The sequence below is a fragment of the Onychomys torridus genome, chromosome 8, assembly GCF_903995425.1.
Source record: "Onychomys torridus chromosome 8, mOncTor1.1, whole genome shotgun sequence".
Classification (NCBI taxonomy): Eukaryota; Metazoa; Chordata; class Mammalia; order Rodentia; family Cricetidae; genus Onychomys; species Onychomys torridus.
This window is the reverse complement of record NC_050450.1, coordinates 46,091,812-46,104,495: the sequence shown is the minus strand read 5'-3', so window position 1 is coordinate 46,104,495 and position 12,684 is coordinate 46,091,812. Positions and strand designations below refer to the sequence as shown.

The 12,684-nt window shown below is 46.4% G+C and overlaps 1 protein-coding gene across 2 annotated transcripts in view; it reads right to left on the bottom strand.

Moving 5' to 3' along the window:
• Nucleotides 1-12,684, bottom strand: part of Larp1 (La ribonucleoprotein 1, translational regulator) — a 49,764-nt gene that overhangs the window by 11,503 nt on the left and 25,577 nt on the right. Inside the window, exons 2-9 of one of the 2 annotated variants that reach the window (XM_036197836.1) lie at nt 7,727-7,788; nt 7,433-7,498; nt 6,427-6,601; nt 5,767-5,895; nt 5,483-5,689; nt 5,221-5,383; nt 4,093-4,237; nt 11-185 (exon numbers count right to left, since the gene is read on the bottom strand). In XM_036197836.1, coding sequence (XP_036053729.1) covers nt 11-185; nt 4,093-4,237; nt 5,221-5,383; nt 5,483-5,689; nt 5,767-5,895; nt 6,427-6,601; nt 7,433-7,498; nt 7,727-7,788 — 1,122 coding nt within the window. The remainder of the gene's footprint in view (nt 1-10; nt 186-4,092; nt 4,238-5,220; nt 5,384-5,482; nt 5,690-5,766; nt 5,896-6,426; nt 6,602-7,432; nt 7,499-7,726; nt 7,789-12,684) is intronic. The other variant, XM_036197837.1, reaches the window with a different exon arrangement.

Genomic DNA, 12,684 nt, shown 5'->3' with positions numbered 1-12,684 from the left:
GAGCACCTACCAGTCTCCTTCTGGTAGTGCTGGCGGGGAACAAACTCTGGACAGTTGAGAAGCTGAGAGAAATCTGTTTGTGAATAATCCACTATTGGGGTACCAGGAAGTGGCCACTTCTCAGGTTGTTCCCTCCTGCGGACCTTCTCCTCAACGATCTCCACCACTGTGCTGTCCTTTAGAGCCTGCAGAGGAGGAGAGACAGGAATGGAGAGGACCACCTGGGGCAAAGAGAGGTGGACACAAGCAGGTCCCTAAGCACCTGGTTCAGGCCAGCAGTAGTAGTAAACATCTGGCCACATCCTTCCTGACTAACAGGCACATAAGAAGTATAAACATGAAGACTAATGTTACTCAACAAGCCTGCAAGTCAACTTCCAGAAATTCAGAGAACACTTGCACAGGAGACCATATGTCCAAGATTTAGATAAAAGGCTGTTCACAGTGACAGTGACTGTAATAGGAAAAGCACCTGCCATCATGTTGGCAATTTAAACCATCCATAAGACAGGAATAGGTCAGGGCAAATACCAGCCTTTTATTTGAATTTTGAGAAAAAAAATATATATATATATAATACAACTGCTGTTAAAAGGCACAAATTATCATATATAAAATATAAAAGTGAAGATTAGACCTTTTCTCTTTCTTTCTTTCTTTTTTTCTGCGACAGGGTTTCTCTGTGTAGCCCTGGCTGTCCTGGAACTCAATTTGATGCCAACGTGGCATCAAACTCAGAGATCCTCCTACCTCTGCCTCTCATGCTCTGGGATTAAAGGTGTGCAACACCACACCTGGTTTAAGAGATTTTCTATGTAAGTTCTTTGAAATCTTTTGAGGGAAAAGAAAGGGAAAACTCAACATGTGGTAACACTGTCATTATGGCCAAGGGAAGAAGAACAGAGATATTCTTCAGAAGAATCTTCTGCAGGTGGGAGTGTAGAAGATTCACATCTAGGAAAGGTTATACAGTGTCTTGCAAAATTAGTTTGCATTCACCTTTGGATCTGCCACCCTACTTCTAGAATCTATGCCAAACACAAAAAGCTACACACAAAGCCATCTGTTATAGACATATGCTGTTTGTGTATCAGTAAAAGCAGTTAAGAGCACTAACTGCTCTTCCAAGAAGATCCAGGTTACATTTACAGCACCTACATGGCAGCTCACAACCATCTGTAACTCAAGTCACAAGGGGAATTCAACACCCTCTTTTGGCCTCTGCAGGGACTACATAAACATGGTGCACAGACACACACGCCAACAAAACACCCATACATACATACCCCTCCTCCCTCATTTCCTCCCCCTCCCAAGGGACTAGAAACTACCATGATTCTATCTTTTTTGTTTGTTTGTTTGTTTGTTTTCAAGACAGGGTTTCTCTGTAGCTTTGGAGGCTGTCCTGGAACTTGCTTTGTAGACCAGGCTGGCCTCAAACTCAGAGATCCACCTGCCTCTGCCTCCTGAGTGCTGGGATTACAGGCGTGTGCCCCTGCCTCCGCCACCACCACCCGGCTCCATGATTCTATCTTAATTGTTGAAACACCATGGGAGGTATACTATGCAGCTTAAAATAAGAATGGGGTGGTGAGTTCCAGGACAGCCAAGATTACTCAGGGAAACCCCATCTTGTGATTAAAAAAAAAAAAAAAAACCAGAAAAACAAAAAAGGGAGGTAGGATCTTCTATTTTACACCACTTTGCAGCTAGTTCCCAGATACATAAAGTAAATCAAAGAAGTGATAAAATATTTGTGACATATCACCATTTATCAGCACTTGGGAGGCAGAGGCAAGATCTCTCTGAGTCCAAGGCCAGCCTGGTCTACAGAGCAAGTTCCAGGACAGCCAGGGCTGCACAGAGAAACCCTGTTTCAAAAATGAAAACAAGCAAAACAATAACAACAAAAAAGAATGTCTGTGACCCCTAGCAACAATTGTATGCACATAAATCTGTATGTTTTTCTTTATTTACTTTTGTTTTTATTTTATTTATTCATTTTTGTTGTTGTTGTTGTTGTTGTTGTTTTTCCAGACAGGGTTTCTCTGTGTAGTGCTGTCCTGGAACTCACCACTGCCTGCCTCTGCCTCCCGAGTGCTGCAATTAAAGGCGTGCACCACCGCTGCCTGGCAAAAATGACAGTTTTAACACTTATATACCATGTAGACTTTGACTTAATGTGTTCTACTTAAATTTTTTAAAAATTAAAAATTATGATGGCTGATATAACCTTCAAAACTTGAGTGCAAAAAGAAACTAATACACACCAAGTTAAAGGCATAGTACAAAATATATATATATATATATTTTCTTGACTTGGAGTAACATTTATCTGACCATGTAAAATGCCAAAAAGAAAACAAAAGTCAGTCTGCAGTGGTAATGAATGAATTATTACAGGAACAATATGTACATACTGTGGATTAAAACAAATTAATTGGGAATTTGGGACATGGAACTAAAAAAAGTGGAAGCCAACCATGGCACACACTTTTAATCCAGCACTTGGAGGCAGAGGCCTGGTCTACAGAGTGAGTTCCAGGGCAACAGGGCCACAGAGAGACATCCTATCTTGAAAAAAACACAACAAAACAAAACAAAAAAAGGAAAAGAAAATAATCATCTCATACTGAACTTTACTCAACCTAGAAGCAATGAACAACCAAGCAGCAACAGCAACGCAATAACTCCAAGTATGGTGGTGTCTGACTCCAGGTCCGGTCAAGAGGAACTAATGCAGTTTTGGTTTGGGTGTTTTGTTTGTTTGTTTGTTTGTTTGTTTTGGTTTTTTGAGACAGGGTTTCTCTGTGTAGCTTTGGGCCTTTCCTGGAACTCACTCTGTAGCCCAGGCTGGCCTCGAACTCAGAGATCCGCCTGCCTCTGCCTCTCGGGAGTGCCGGGATTAAAGGTGTGCGCCACCACTACCCGGCAAGAGAAATTAATGTTGTTTTTTTTTTAAAGCAGTCCACCTGAAGCTGAGTGGTGGTGGCGCACACCTTTAATCCCAGCACTTGGGAGGCAGAGGCAGGAAGATCTCCGAGTTCAAGGGTAGTCTGGTCTACAGAGAGAGTTCCAGGATAGCCAGGGTAGTTACACAGAGAAGCCTTGTTTTAGAAAACAAAAACAGAAACCCAAAAGCAGTCCGCCTATTAGAACAGGGTGATAGACTAAATATAGTAAAGTGTGATCTAACAAAGGACTGAGAAAAAAAATATAGGGCAACCCATATTGCTTTTAACATACAGTGCTAAAGAGAAAGTCCTGAGATCCTACCAGTTACTTTGAAGGATATGGGGAACCAACTCCAAGTTCTAGAAATTATTTACAGGGTGAAAAGGATCAAGCTCCTAGCTCTGTCCTTCCTCCTCTACCCTTGGTAAGTGAACAAATGGCGAGCAAGTGTCTCCTCAGACTAGTTAAGCAAAGGTTGACCAAAAGGATTAGAGTACCACCATTTGCAACCTCTAAGGACATTGCCTCTGCAAAAGCCCATTTTATCTCAGGAGACAGACTGTTAACACGCCATCCAAAAGAAGACACTAGCCATTTATAAAGCCCCACTCTCATCATGCCCCTAGAACAGAACTACAGGTAAGTATGTGAGATGAATGATGCCTCTGTCCCATGGGACATGCAATCTTGCATAGGAGACAAGGCCTAATTTACCCAACAAGTAAATAGCAAGGGAAGAACAAAGGGTTGAAGGAGGTGCAAATCAACACACAGATCTGATCTGGACTCTGATCTTTACAAACCATTTTTAACAATGTTTGGCACCAACTGGGGAGAATCTGAAACAAGGTATCGGGAATAACTTAGTATTTGTAGGTGTCATAGTGATAGTGTGGCTATTGAAATGCTAGATTTTCTAGAAGACCTACAAGGTAAGTGAAAGCAGATAAGGGGTACACAAGCAAGACCAGCTATGGTTGACTTGGCTGTAGCTGGTGAAGTGTTCACTGTCCTATGGTGGCCGCTTGGGTCTCAGTAGATACAGTTAGTGGGGATTCTTCCAGAGCTTAGCCCACCAACTCAGGACTCACAGGGACGACCTTACTTTCCCACCCTCACCCACGGGAGAAGACATACCGCAAAGATGAGTGAGATGTCAGTGGTTAGGGCCTGTACACGGTGAAAGGAAGCAATAAGGGTGATGGGAAGGAAACCATCAGCATCCATTTTCCGTCTCAGGAAGAAGTCTCGCTCTAAATTGTCCACACTGAAGTAGTATTCACTAAGTGGGGGAAAAAGACATCACTGAGGGGCTATGGAACTTCCCTGCTTCCTATCCACCCCGGCAATCTCACATCTTTGACCTTCACGCTTCCTCTCCCGCCATACAGCTTAAAGCAGAGGCTCTCAACCTGTGCTTTAAGGGTCACAACCCCTTTGGGAGTCAAACAACCCGGCCCTTTCACAAGACCATCAGAAAACAGATATTTACATTACGATTCGTAACAGTAGCAAAATAACTTTATGGTTGGGGGTCACCACAACATGAGGAACAGTAGTAAAGGGTCATAGCATGAGAAAGGTTGAGAACCATTGGTGTGGGGCTGAAAGGGATGCCCTGCTACTTTGAGTCAAATCACCCTTTCTACCTTTCAGCTATCATAGGTGAGCCCAACAAACTAATCCTCCTTTGAAACTCAGTTCCCACACTGTTCTGTTCCTAAAACACTAACACTATACTGCCTACTTCCTTGTATGGGTTCTCCTCTGTTCTGTGAGCCAGCACATTAGAATGAGTAAGGGCAAAGTACTTAGACAGAAAGAGCTTTAATCCTGTGCTTTGTTACTTATTGTGATTTTTGAGGAGTTACTGGCCTGCCTGCTCCCCTATAAAATAGGGAAAGGAGACCCAGCTCATAGGACCCCAGTATGCAGAAGTTATAGAATGGGATAAGAATAGCCTGCAATAACTTGGCAAGAGCCTGGCCACAGTGACAGCTCAAGGACATGCTTGCCAGCATCCACCACGCTGCTGATGGGCTGCTTTGTGACTCTTGGAGTACAGAAAGGAACCAGGCTGCTCACCTGTTAATGGTAGTCTCTACTTTCCTTAAGGTAAATGTGGTTTTACGTTTGTAATGAACAGTATTCTGTGAAAGCAGAAAAGCCACCTTTCACAGCTTAGACAGGGCCACTACAGCCATCACTCACTATGCCTTGTTCGGGCCCCATTCTGGCATAGACCAGAAGAGCCTCCATACTCACATCTGGCGCTTGATGTAGTCCTTGAGCAGCTCCTGGTCCACATTGTAAATCTCAGTGCTGCTGAGATTGTCAAAGTAGTAGGTGATATTGTTCATGTACTTGGGGGTGCGGGGTCCCTCTGTACCATCAAATTTTCGGTAGCCAAACTGGTAGTCGAAGTGGGCTACAGGAGAAATGAGCGTCATCAGAGAGGGAAGATTCCTGACTACTACCCCTGCCGAACTCCTTTGGACATCCCAGAGCCCAAAGGGGCTTCACGTACTTCTAGTGCCACCCCGTCCACGGCCCCGTCCACGACCACGCCCCCGTCCACGGCCACGGAAGGAAGCCCGAGCCCCACCGGCCCCATCACTCTTCACACTCGATGTCTCATCCTGGTCATGCCAGGCAGGCTCTGGTTTGGTCTCTGGTTGCCAGGCTGGGGTAGGTGGGGCCACAGATACAGGCATGTAGGTGACAGGTTCAGATCCTATGGTGAGAAAGAACACAAGGTAAATCTCAAGAGTATCCTCCTCACCCAGACCCTCCACAGCAGGCAGTACATACCTTTGATCTCCCCTCGGGTAGCAGGTGTATGTCTTGGCTCCTGTGGGCGAGTGGGACGTGAGGCCAATTTCTCTCTCGGTACTTCAGGCTTCATGTCTATTTGCAATGGAACCCACTTGTGTTTGTTCCCTGAGGGACGGCATGGGCATGTGAGAGGCATGGCAGGCAGGCCCCTCCTACATGGCTTTTTTCCCTTCCCCCAAAATTTTGGCCCAAAACTATCCATCTGGTAGCCATAGGCACATTCTTTTCAAATGCTGTCTGTCTGTCTGTCTCTGTCTCTCTCTCTCAGTGTGAGAATCACTTTCTGGAGCAGAACATCTAACTTTCCAGGCTCCCTTCACTCCGGGGCCCCATCACTGCCTGTGAGAACTCATCAGTTTAGGTGAACTGAGCAGGAAACAGGGTGCAGAGAGGAGGTGCTGAGGTGAGGACGAGTCGGCCTGGCTTGAGGGTCTATGAGAAAAGCAGTCAAGCCCGCACCAGGCTTCAGTGGGCGTTAGAGACTCAGAGCAGTGTGAGGGCCCGTTGAGAGCAGGTGTCCTCAGGCTTCAAGCAGCTCTCCAAGCAACGGTCGCCTCCTGGGCGCCAGGCCTGTGTCATTCGCCAGTTCCAAGTCCCCCGCACACCTCCTAGGCCCGGCCCGGCCCTAGCACTCACCTTTCTTCTTCTGCCCGCCTCGCTGGCAGTCTTCATCCCCGTTCTTCTCCTCCCCTGACTCGTCTGACTTGGTCTTCGGGCTCTCCTTACTGTCGCCCCCATCGGCCCTCTCCTGCTCCTTCATGTCCTTCCTGGGCGGCAGCTTACGGGCAGGCTGAGGCTTGTGGGACTGTGGCTGCAGCAGGCAAGGGAGAGAGTGCACACTAGAGCTGCTTGGGCTGGAGGAGGGACATACCTGGTCACTGGGAATGTGTAGAGTAGGCTACACGCTACAAAACATGGTCACACGCACCATGAAGTAGGAAGAACAGTTCATTTCCAGCCTACCCAAATCTGCAGGTGGAAGAGATGCTGACCTGGCTTGTCTGCACCACCTTTACAGTAAGGTGTGACCCACTGAGGTGGTCACTAGCTCAGAACACAAGTACTGAGAAGAACAGAACCGACCAAGAGTCTCTTTCTTCTGTTAGGGTCTAGGGAAGCTAATCTGGAACCAGTGCTTGACCCGGTATCTCTCCTCAACCACTCAGAAAATCCGGGCACAGTAATGGAGAAATATGGGCTTTGGAAAACTACAACACAGCTGTCTCCTAACCTACTGGATCATCAAGAACTACTAACTTCTGGGGTCAGATCACTGGAAGGCAGAGAGGAAATGAACAGTGCCTGGAAGATCCTGAAACTAGGCTCACATGAATGTCATCTCCTAATTACCTTATTGCTGCCCACCTTATAGAACTAGTCTCCATTTGTTTGTTCAGATCAGAAGAAGGGTGTGTGTCTGAGTGTGTGTGTGTCTGTGTGTCCTATGTTACCCAGACTGGCCTTGAACTCTTGGGCTGAGCAGTCATCCTTGAGTAGCTGGGACTACAGAAGTATACTATAGTGCCCTGCCAACTACTCATCTTTAAAACCCCAAAACGGTGAGGCTTATGGCTCTTGGACAAAAGTCAATTGAGTTTATAAAGACAGGTATCTGAACCTGTCAGCCCCTCCCCACACTCACCTGCACACTCTTGTGGGCTATCTCTCCAGGTGTAGGCCAATTGATTGCATCTCCAAAGTCACCAACCTACAAGACATAGTCTATGAAGGCCCCAGGGTTACCCTACCTTAGTCATTTTGCCCCACACCCAAGCTCTGGTTTCTCTGAGAGAGTTGGACCACCTCAGTTTGTAAACCCAAAACACCATGCATGGGCACCCAGAAAGGGCTTCTGTGCTCTCCAGGGAGGGACCAGAAGTGCTTACCAGAATAAGAAGAGGAATCACCCACAGGAGTTACTCTCCCTGCTTCTTACCTTGCTGCCCTTACGCTGTTTAGGAGCAGCTGCCCTCACCACCTTGGCTGGAGCAGAAGGTTCTGTGGGAACAAGGAGAGAGAAAACAGCTGTTCATAGCCTGTGTCACCACCATACCCATCCGACCATGCACCGGCAGGTTCCCAGAGGAGCCACTGAAGAGAGGGCAAGAACATGTGCTGACAACCCTGCCCCCAGGAGCCTAACTAACTCTGAGGTGAGGAAGCCCTTAGAGTCCAAGTATGTATTTCTTATGAAATGCCAGCTGAGGCTCAGAAAGGAAGCCCATGCCAAAGTATGCACTGTAACTCAGCTTCCAAAACTATGACAAAATCTGTTAAGGGAAAGAAATGGAATCCTCTATAAATTTCTGCATGAGCAGAGAAAGGGAAACTGAAGACATAAGTGGACAAGTCCAGGCCCATACCCAGGCCTGCTTTGTCCTCACCGACTACAGTTGAGGCAAGAACCAGCTTCTCTGTCCCTAAAGAAAGCATATATGCCAATTTGACTCCACAGTGCCGTCTGTTTGGACAGCATCTCACAAGTGTCTGTTTTGGAACTCACCATGTAGACCAGGCTGAACTCACAGAGATCCCCCTGCCTCTGCCTCCCAAGCATACCACCATGCCTATCCAGTTCCATCTTTTAAATTTAACCCCAATATTGTGAGACAAGAGCTATGCACAATTTCAGCTCCAACAGTACTGAAATCACCAATTAAGTCTATCTACTTTCACCAGTCATTAAAATATTGTGATCTCAAATTATGTGGAGATGGACACAATGAAAGAAGATAGTCACAAAATAATGTTTCCTATAGAACAGATGAGGATGTGTACATTCATTAACACATCCACAGGGCAGGCAAACTTTGGAAAGATGTGTGTTAGGAATGAAGGTTATATCTACAAAGATGAAGATGGCTTTTAAAGAACACAATGTGCAATGTCTTTCTTTTCTAAGGAAGTAGCTCTGGTTAGTTTGCTCCTGTCTACATGCACATACTTTCCCAACACAGTTCTGAAAACCAAGGGTGTCTGTCTCTCCCTCCTCTGAGACCCACAGAATTCTGTTCATCCACTTGGCTCTTGCTTCCCTCCCCTGCCATGCCAAGTCAGGAACTGTCCCAGCCTCCAAGCACAGAAATCTGCCCAGCTGGCCTCACAAGAAGGTTCTTCATCAGACCATGTCCTTTAATGAGCAGAAAGTGTCCTTGCCCAACTCCTAACTGTGAGGTCAATGTATTCCTGACTTCTGGACCATTACTGGAGCCACTGTCCCTCCCTAATGGTGGATAGACACCTTCCAATAGCTGGGTTTGTAGAGCCCAGCCCCTAGTACCCTTACCCTCCAGCACTAAAAAGCAGAATACTAGAAAATCTCAGCTGTAACAAAACCACTGTCCTATGACCCCAGGTTGACCCAGATAAGCTACCCACCATCTATTAGCTCTGTGACTAGTCTAAAGATCTTCACCTGTGCCGAATTTGGTGGCATATGCCTTTAATGCCCACACCTGGGAGACAGACAGGAGCGAGCCTCTCTGGGAATTTAAGTAAGGCCAGCCTAGTCTAGATAGCAAGTTCCAGGATAGCCAAGGATACAGAGTGACCCTGTTACAAAAACCGAAAAGGTCTTCACCTGCTTCAGCCCACGGCCAGGCTAGTGCCCACCTGAGCTCTAACTGGAGTAATTTCTTCATTTGCTCACAGCATTGGTTCATGCTAGCAGGAAAGCAGGCCCCAGGGCTAATGACAAAGTTTACCTACCAGCAAGTACATAAGGACTAGGTGTGAGTTAGACTGAGGGTGTATCTGAAAAGAGGGTAAAAGTTTTCCAGACACTGGTCTTTTTAAATGTCTTGGTCTGGGTAAATAAATGCACATCAGTGGGGCAGTGGTGGGGTACTTGGGAGGCACAGCCAGGCAGATCTCTGTGAGTTCGAGGCCAGCCTGATCTACAGAGCGAGTTCCAGGACAGGCTCCAAAGGTAACCCTGTCTCGATAAATAAATATAAACAAACAAATAAAAAATGTATGTCGCCAGAAAATGGAACACACTAACTCCAACAAGCTGTCTTCTGATTTCCACAGGCATGCCATGGAGCTCCCATTCGTTCAAACAAATAAATGCAATAAAACCCTTAAGTTCTTCCCTTTTTTCTTTCTTTCTTTCTTTTTTATTAAAGGAAAGGTCTTGCTATATAGCCCAAAACAGCCTCAAAGTTCCAGCAATCCCCCTGTCCCAGCCTGCCAAGTGCTGAAACTCTAGATGTGTGCCCCACTGCCCAGCTTATTCCTTATAAAAACTCCCAACACCGAGCAGTACTGCTGGGATCACCCTGAGATCTCAGCAGAGCACGGCCATGGACTGCAAGTTCTGTCTCCAGTACAGAGAGAAAGCTTCAAGGAGCCTGCTCATTCCTATCTAAGTATCACCTGAGGGACAGGGAAGGTTAAAGCAGCCTCACATTTTCCTGGGTCACACAGAACAGTCTTAAATCAGTCCTATATGGAGTTTGTTAGAAGGTTCCATCCCCAGAGGGCTCACCAAGAGGATCCATAATGTCCCATTTTCCCCTGCTCCTTGCTAGAGCCTCAGACTGCCTCCAACAAGTCCCAGTTGGGAGGGAAACCACACGGGACCCCAGGAAATCCAACAATGTTCTGATGAGCTGCCACCAGTGCTCTTCAAGAGCTGGAAGAGAGAACTAGGTTTTTGCATGACCTCAATCATACATGCATCGTCCTTTGGGTCCCATCCCAGTCACCCACTGTAAAAATCACACAGGCGCCGGGCGGTGGTGGTGCACACCTTTAATCCCAGCAGCACTAGGGAGGCAGAGGCAGGCGGATCTCTGTGAGTTCAAGGCCAGCCTGGACTACCAAGTGAGTTCCAGGGAAAGGTGCAAAGCTACACAGGGAAACCTTGTCTTGAAAAACAAAACAAAAAACAACAACAACAAAAAAGGCATGCACATATGCACTACATGTGTACAAGGGTGGGGTGGTAGACAGACAAAACACTGGTCCAGCAGGACTTGACAACTAAAAATCATTTCCAATGAAAAACAAATCTTTTGTGCTGATGCTGACACTGACCCCTGTGTCATCCTGCACTAAGCCAAGTCAGCCCTATCTCTGCCTTCTAAAACCTGCACCTGCCACCACCGACCCAAGCCAAGCTCTTAACACACCACTTACACACACTTACACAAGAAGACAGCTATATAAGGCAGATCTAACCCCACTGTTTGCAGATAGGGAAGGAAAATGGGGAAAGATTTTTTTAGAACCAGCTAAGGGCTAGAAGGCTTCATTCTCTTGCAAGGGCTCCTATCAGCCTATGAGGAACCCCCATGGGTTCCCAGAAAGCCACTGGCAGTAGAAGGCCCCTTCTTACTGTAATGTAGGGCTCTTCTCTATTTTTCCCAACTAGTTACCACAGTATGGGAACAGAGAAGGGGGGGTTAGTGTAACATTGACATGGTAAGCCCAGGTCTTAGAACAGCTTCCTCCTTGATTAGAAGCTACAGAGTACATGGAGAGGAAAAATCAAGTACTGAATCAACTCTAGAGAAGTGTGTGTGTGTGTGTGTGTGTGTGTGTGTGTGTGTGTGTGTTAAACAAGAAACACATAGGGCTGGTCAGTCAGATGGCTCAGTGGGTAAAGGTACTTACGACCACACCTAGCACCTCAGTTCAATCCCCCCCAGAACCCATATGATTTTTTTGAGGGGAGGATGTCTTTTGAGGCAGGGTTTCTCTGTATAGCCCTGAACCAAGCTGGCCTCAAACTCAAGAGATTCACCTGCCTCTGCCTCCCAAGTTGCTAGGATTAAAGGCGTGCGCAGTTACCACCACTAACCATAAGATTGAAGAAGAGAACAGACTTCTGTAACTGACATTCACACATGTACTATGCACACACAAAGAAAGAAAGTAGGGGGCTGGAGACATGGCTCAGTGATTAAGAGTACCAGTTGCTCATCCAGAGGACCCAGGTCTAATTTCCAGCACCCACATGGAGGCTCAAAAAATAAACTGATTCTAACTCCAGTCCCAGGAAATCCAATGCCCTGTTTGGGTCTCCATAGGCAGGGAACACACACATACATAAAGAGTAAAACATTTAATAGAAAGTACATAAACAAATTAAAAAAAAAACCTAAACAATAGCAAACGTATACAAATATTCCTTTGAAAGCCATAGTCTATTTTTTTTGTTTGTTTGTTTTTGTTTTTGTTTTTTCGAGACAGGGTTTCTCTGTAGCTTTGGAGGCTGGCCTGGAACTTACTTTGTAGACCAGGCTGGCCTCGAACTCACAGAGATCCACCTGTCCCTGCCTCCCGAGTGCTGGGATTACAGGTATGCGCCACCACCACCCGGCTCATAGTCTACTTTTGAAAGGAGGCACCTAGGCCTCTTCCTGAAGCTACATAGCAAACCCTTTTCACTCAATTTTAAGGTTTTCTCTCTCTCTTTTTTTTTTTAAATGGAGGGCACAGGAGGAGTCCATTATTTCAGAGGAAGGAATGAAACACAAGACAAGTGGTTGGTGATGGGTACTGCAGGGCATTAGTAGAAGCTACGACAGGGTAGACGGAGGAGGCCCGGTCCTTACAGTGCAGGGCTGATTACAGGTTTTGTCTGTGAGCCTCCACTTTCCAGTGTACCGCCCTCCACTCAAACACCTAGAAAAGCCAGAAGCACAGTTATGTCCACGGAATGAGCCCTTTTGAGTCTAGACCTCCTCTGTGAGAAGTGAGGTAATACTTCTGTCAGAGGACCCACTGGAACATTTAAGCCAACAAAATACAGAACACCTAGCACACAGTAAGGCACTCAACAAATGTGTTACAATTTGAACCCCCATCCCGAGAAGTTAGTATTTACCAATAACCTTCATCCTCAGCAGTGAAGAAGGCCACCAAGCTATCTCCCAAAGGGAGAAT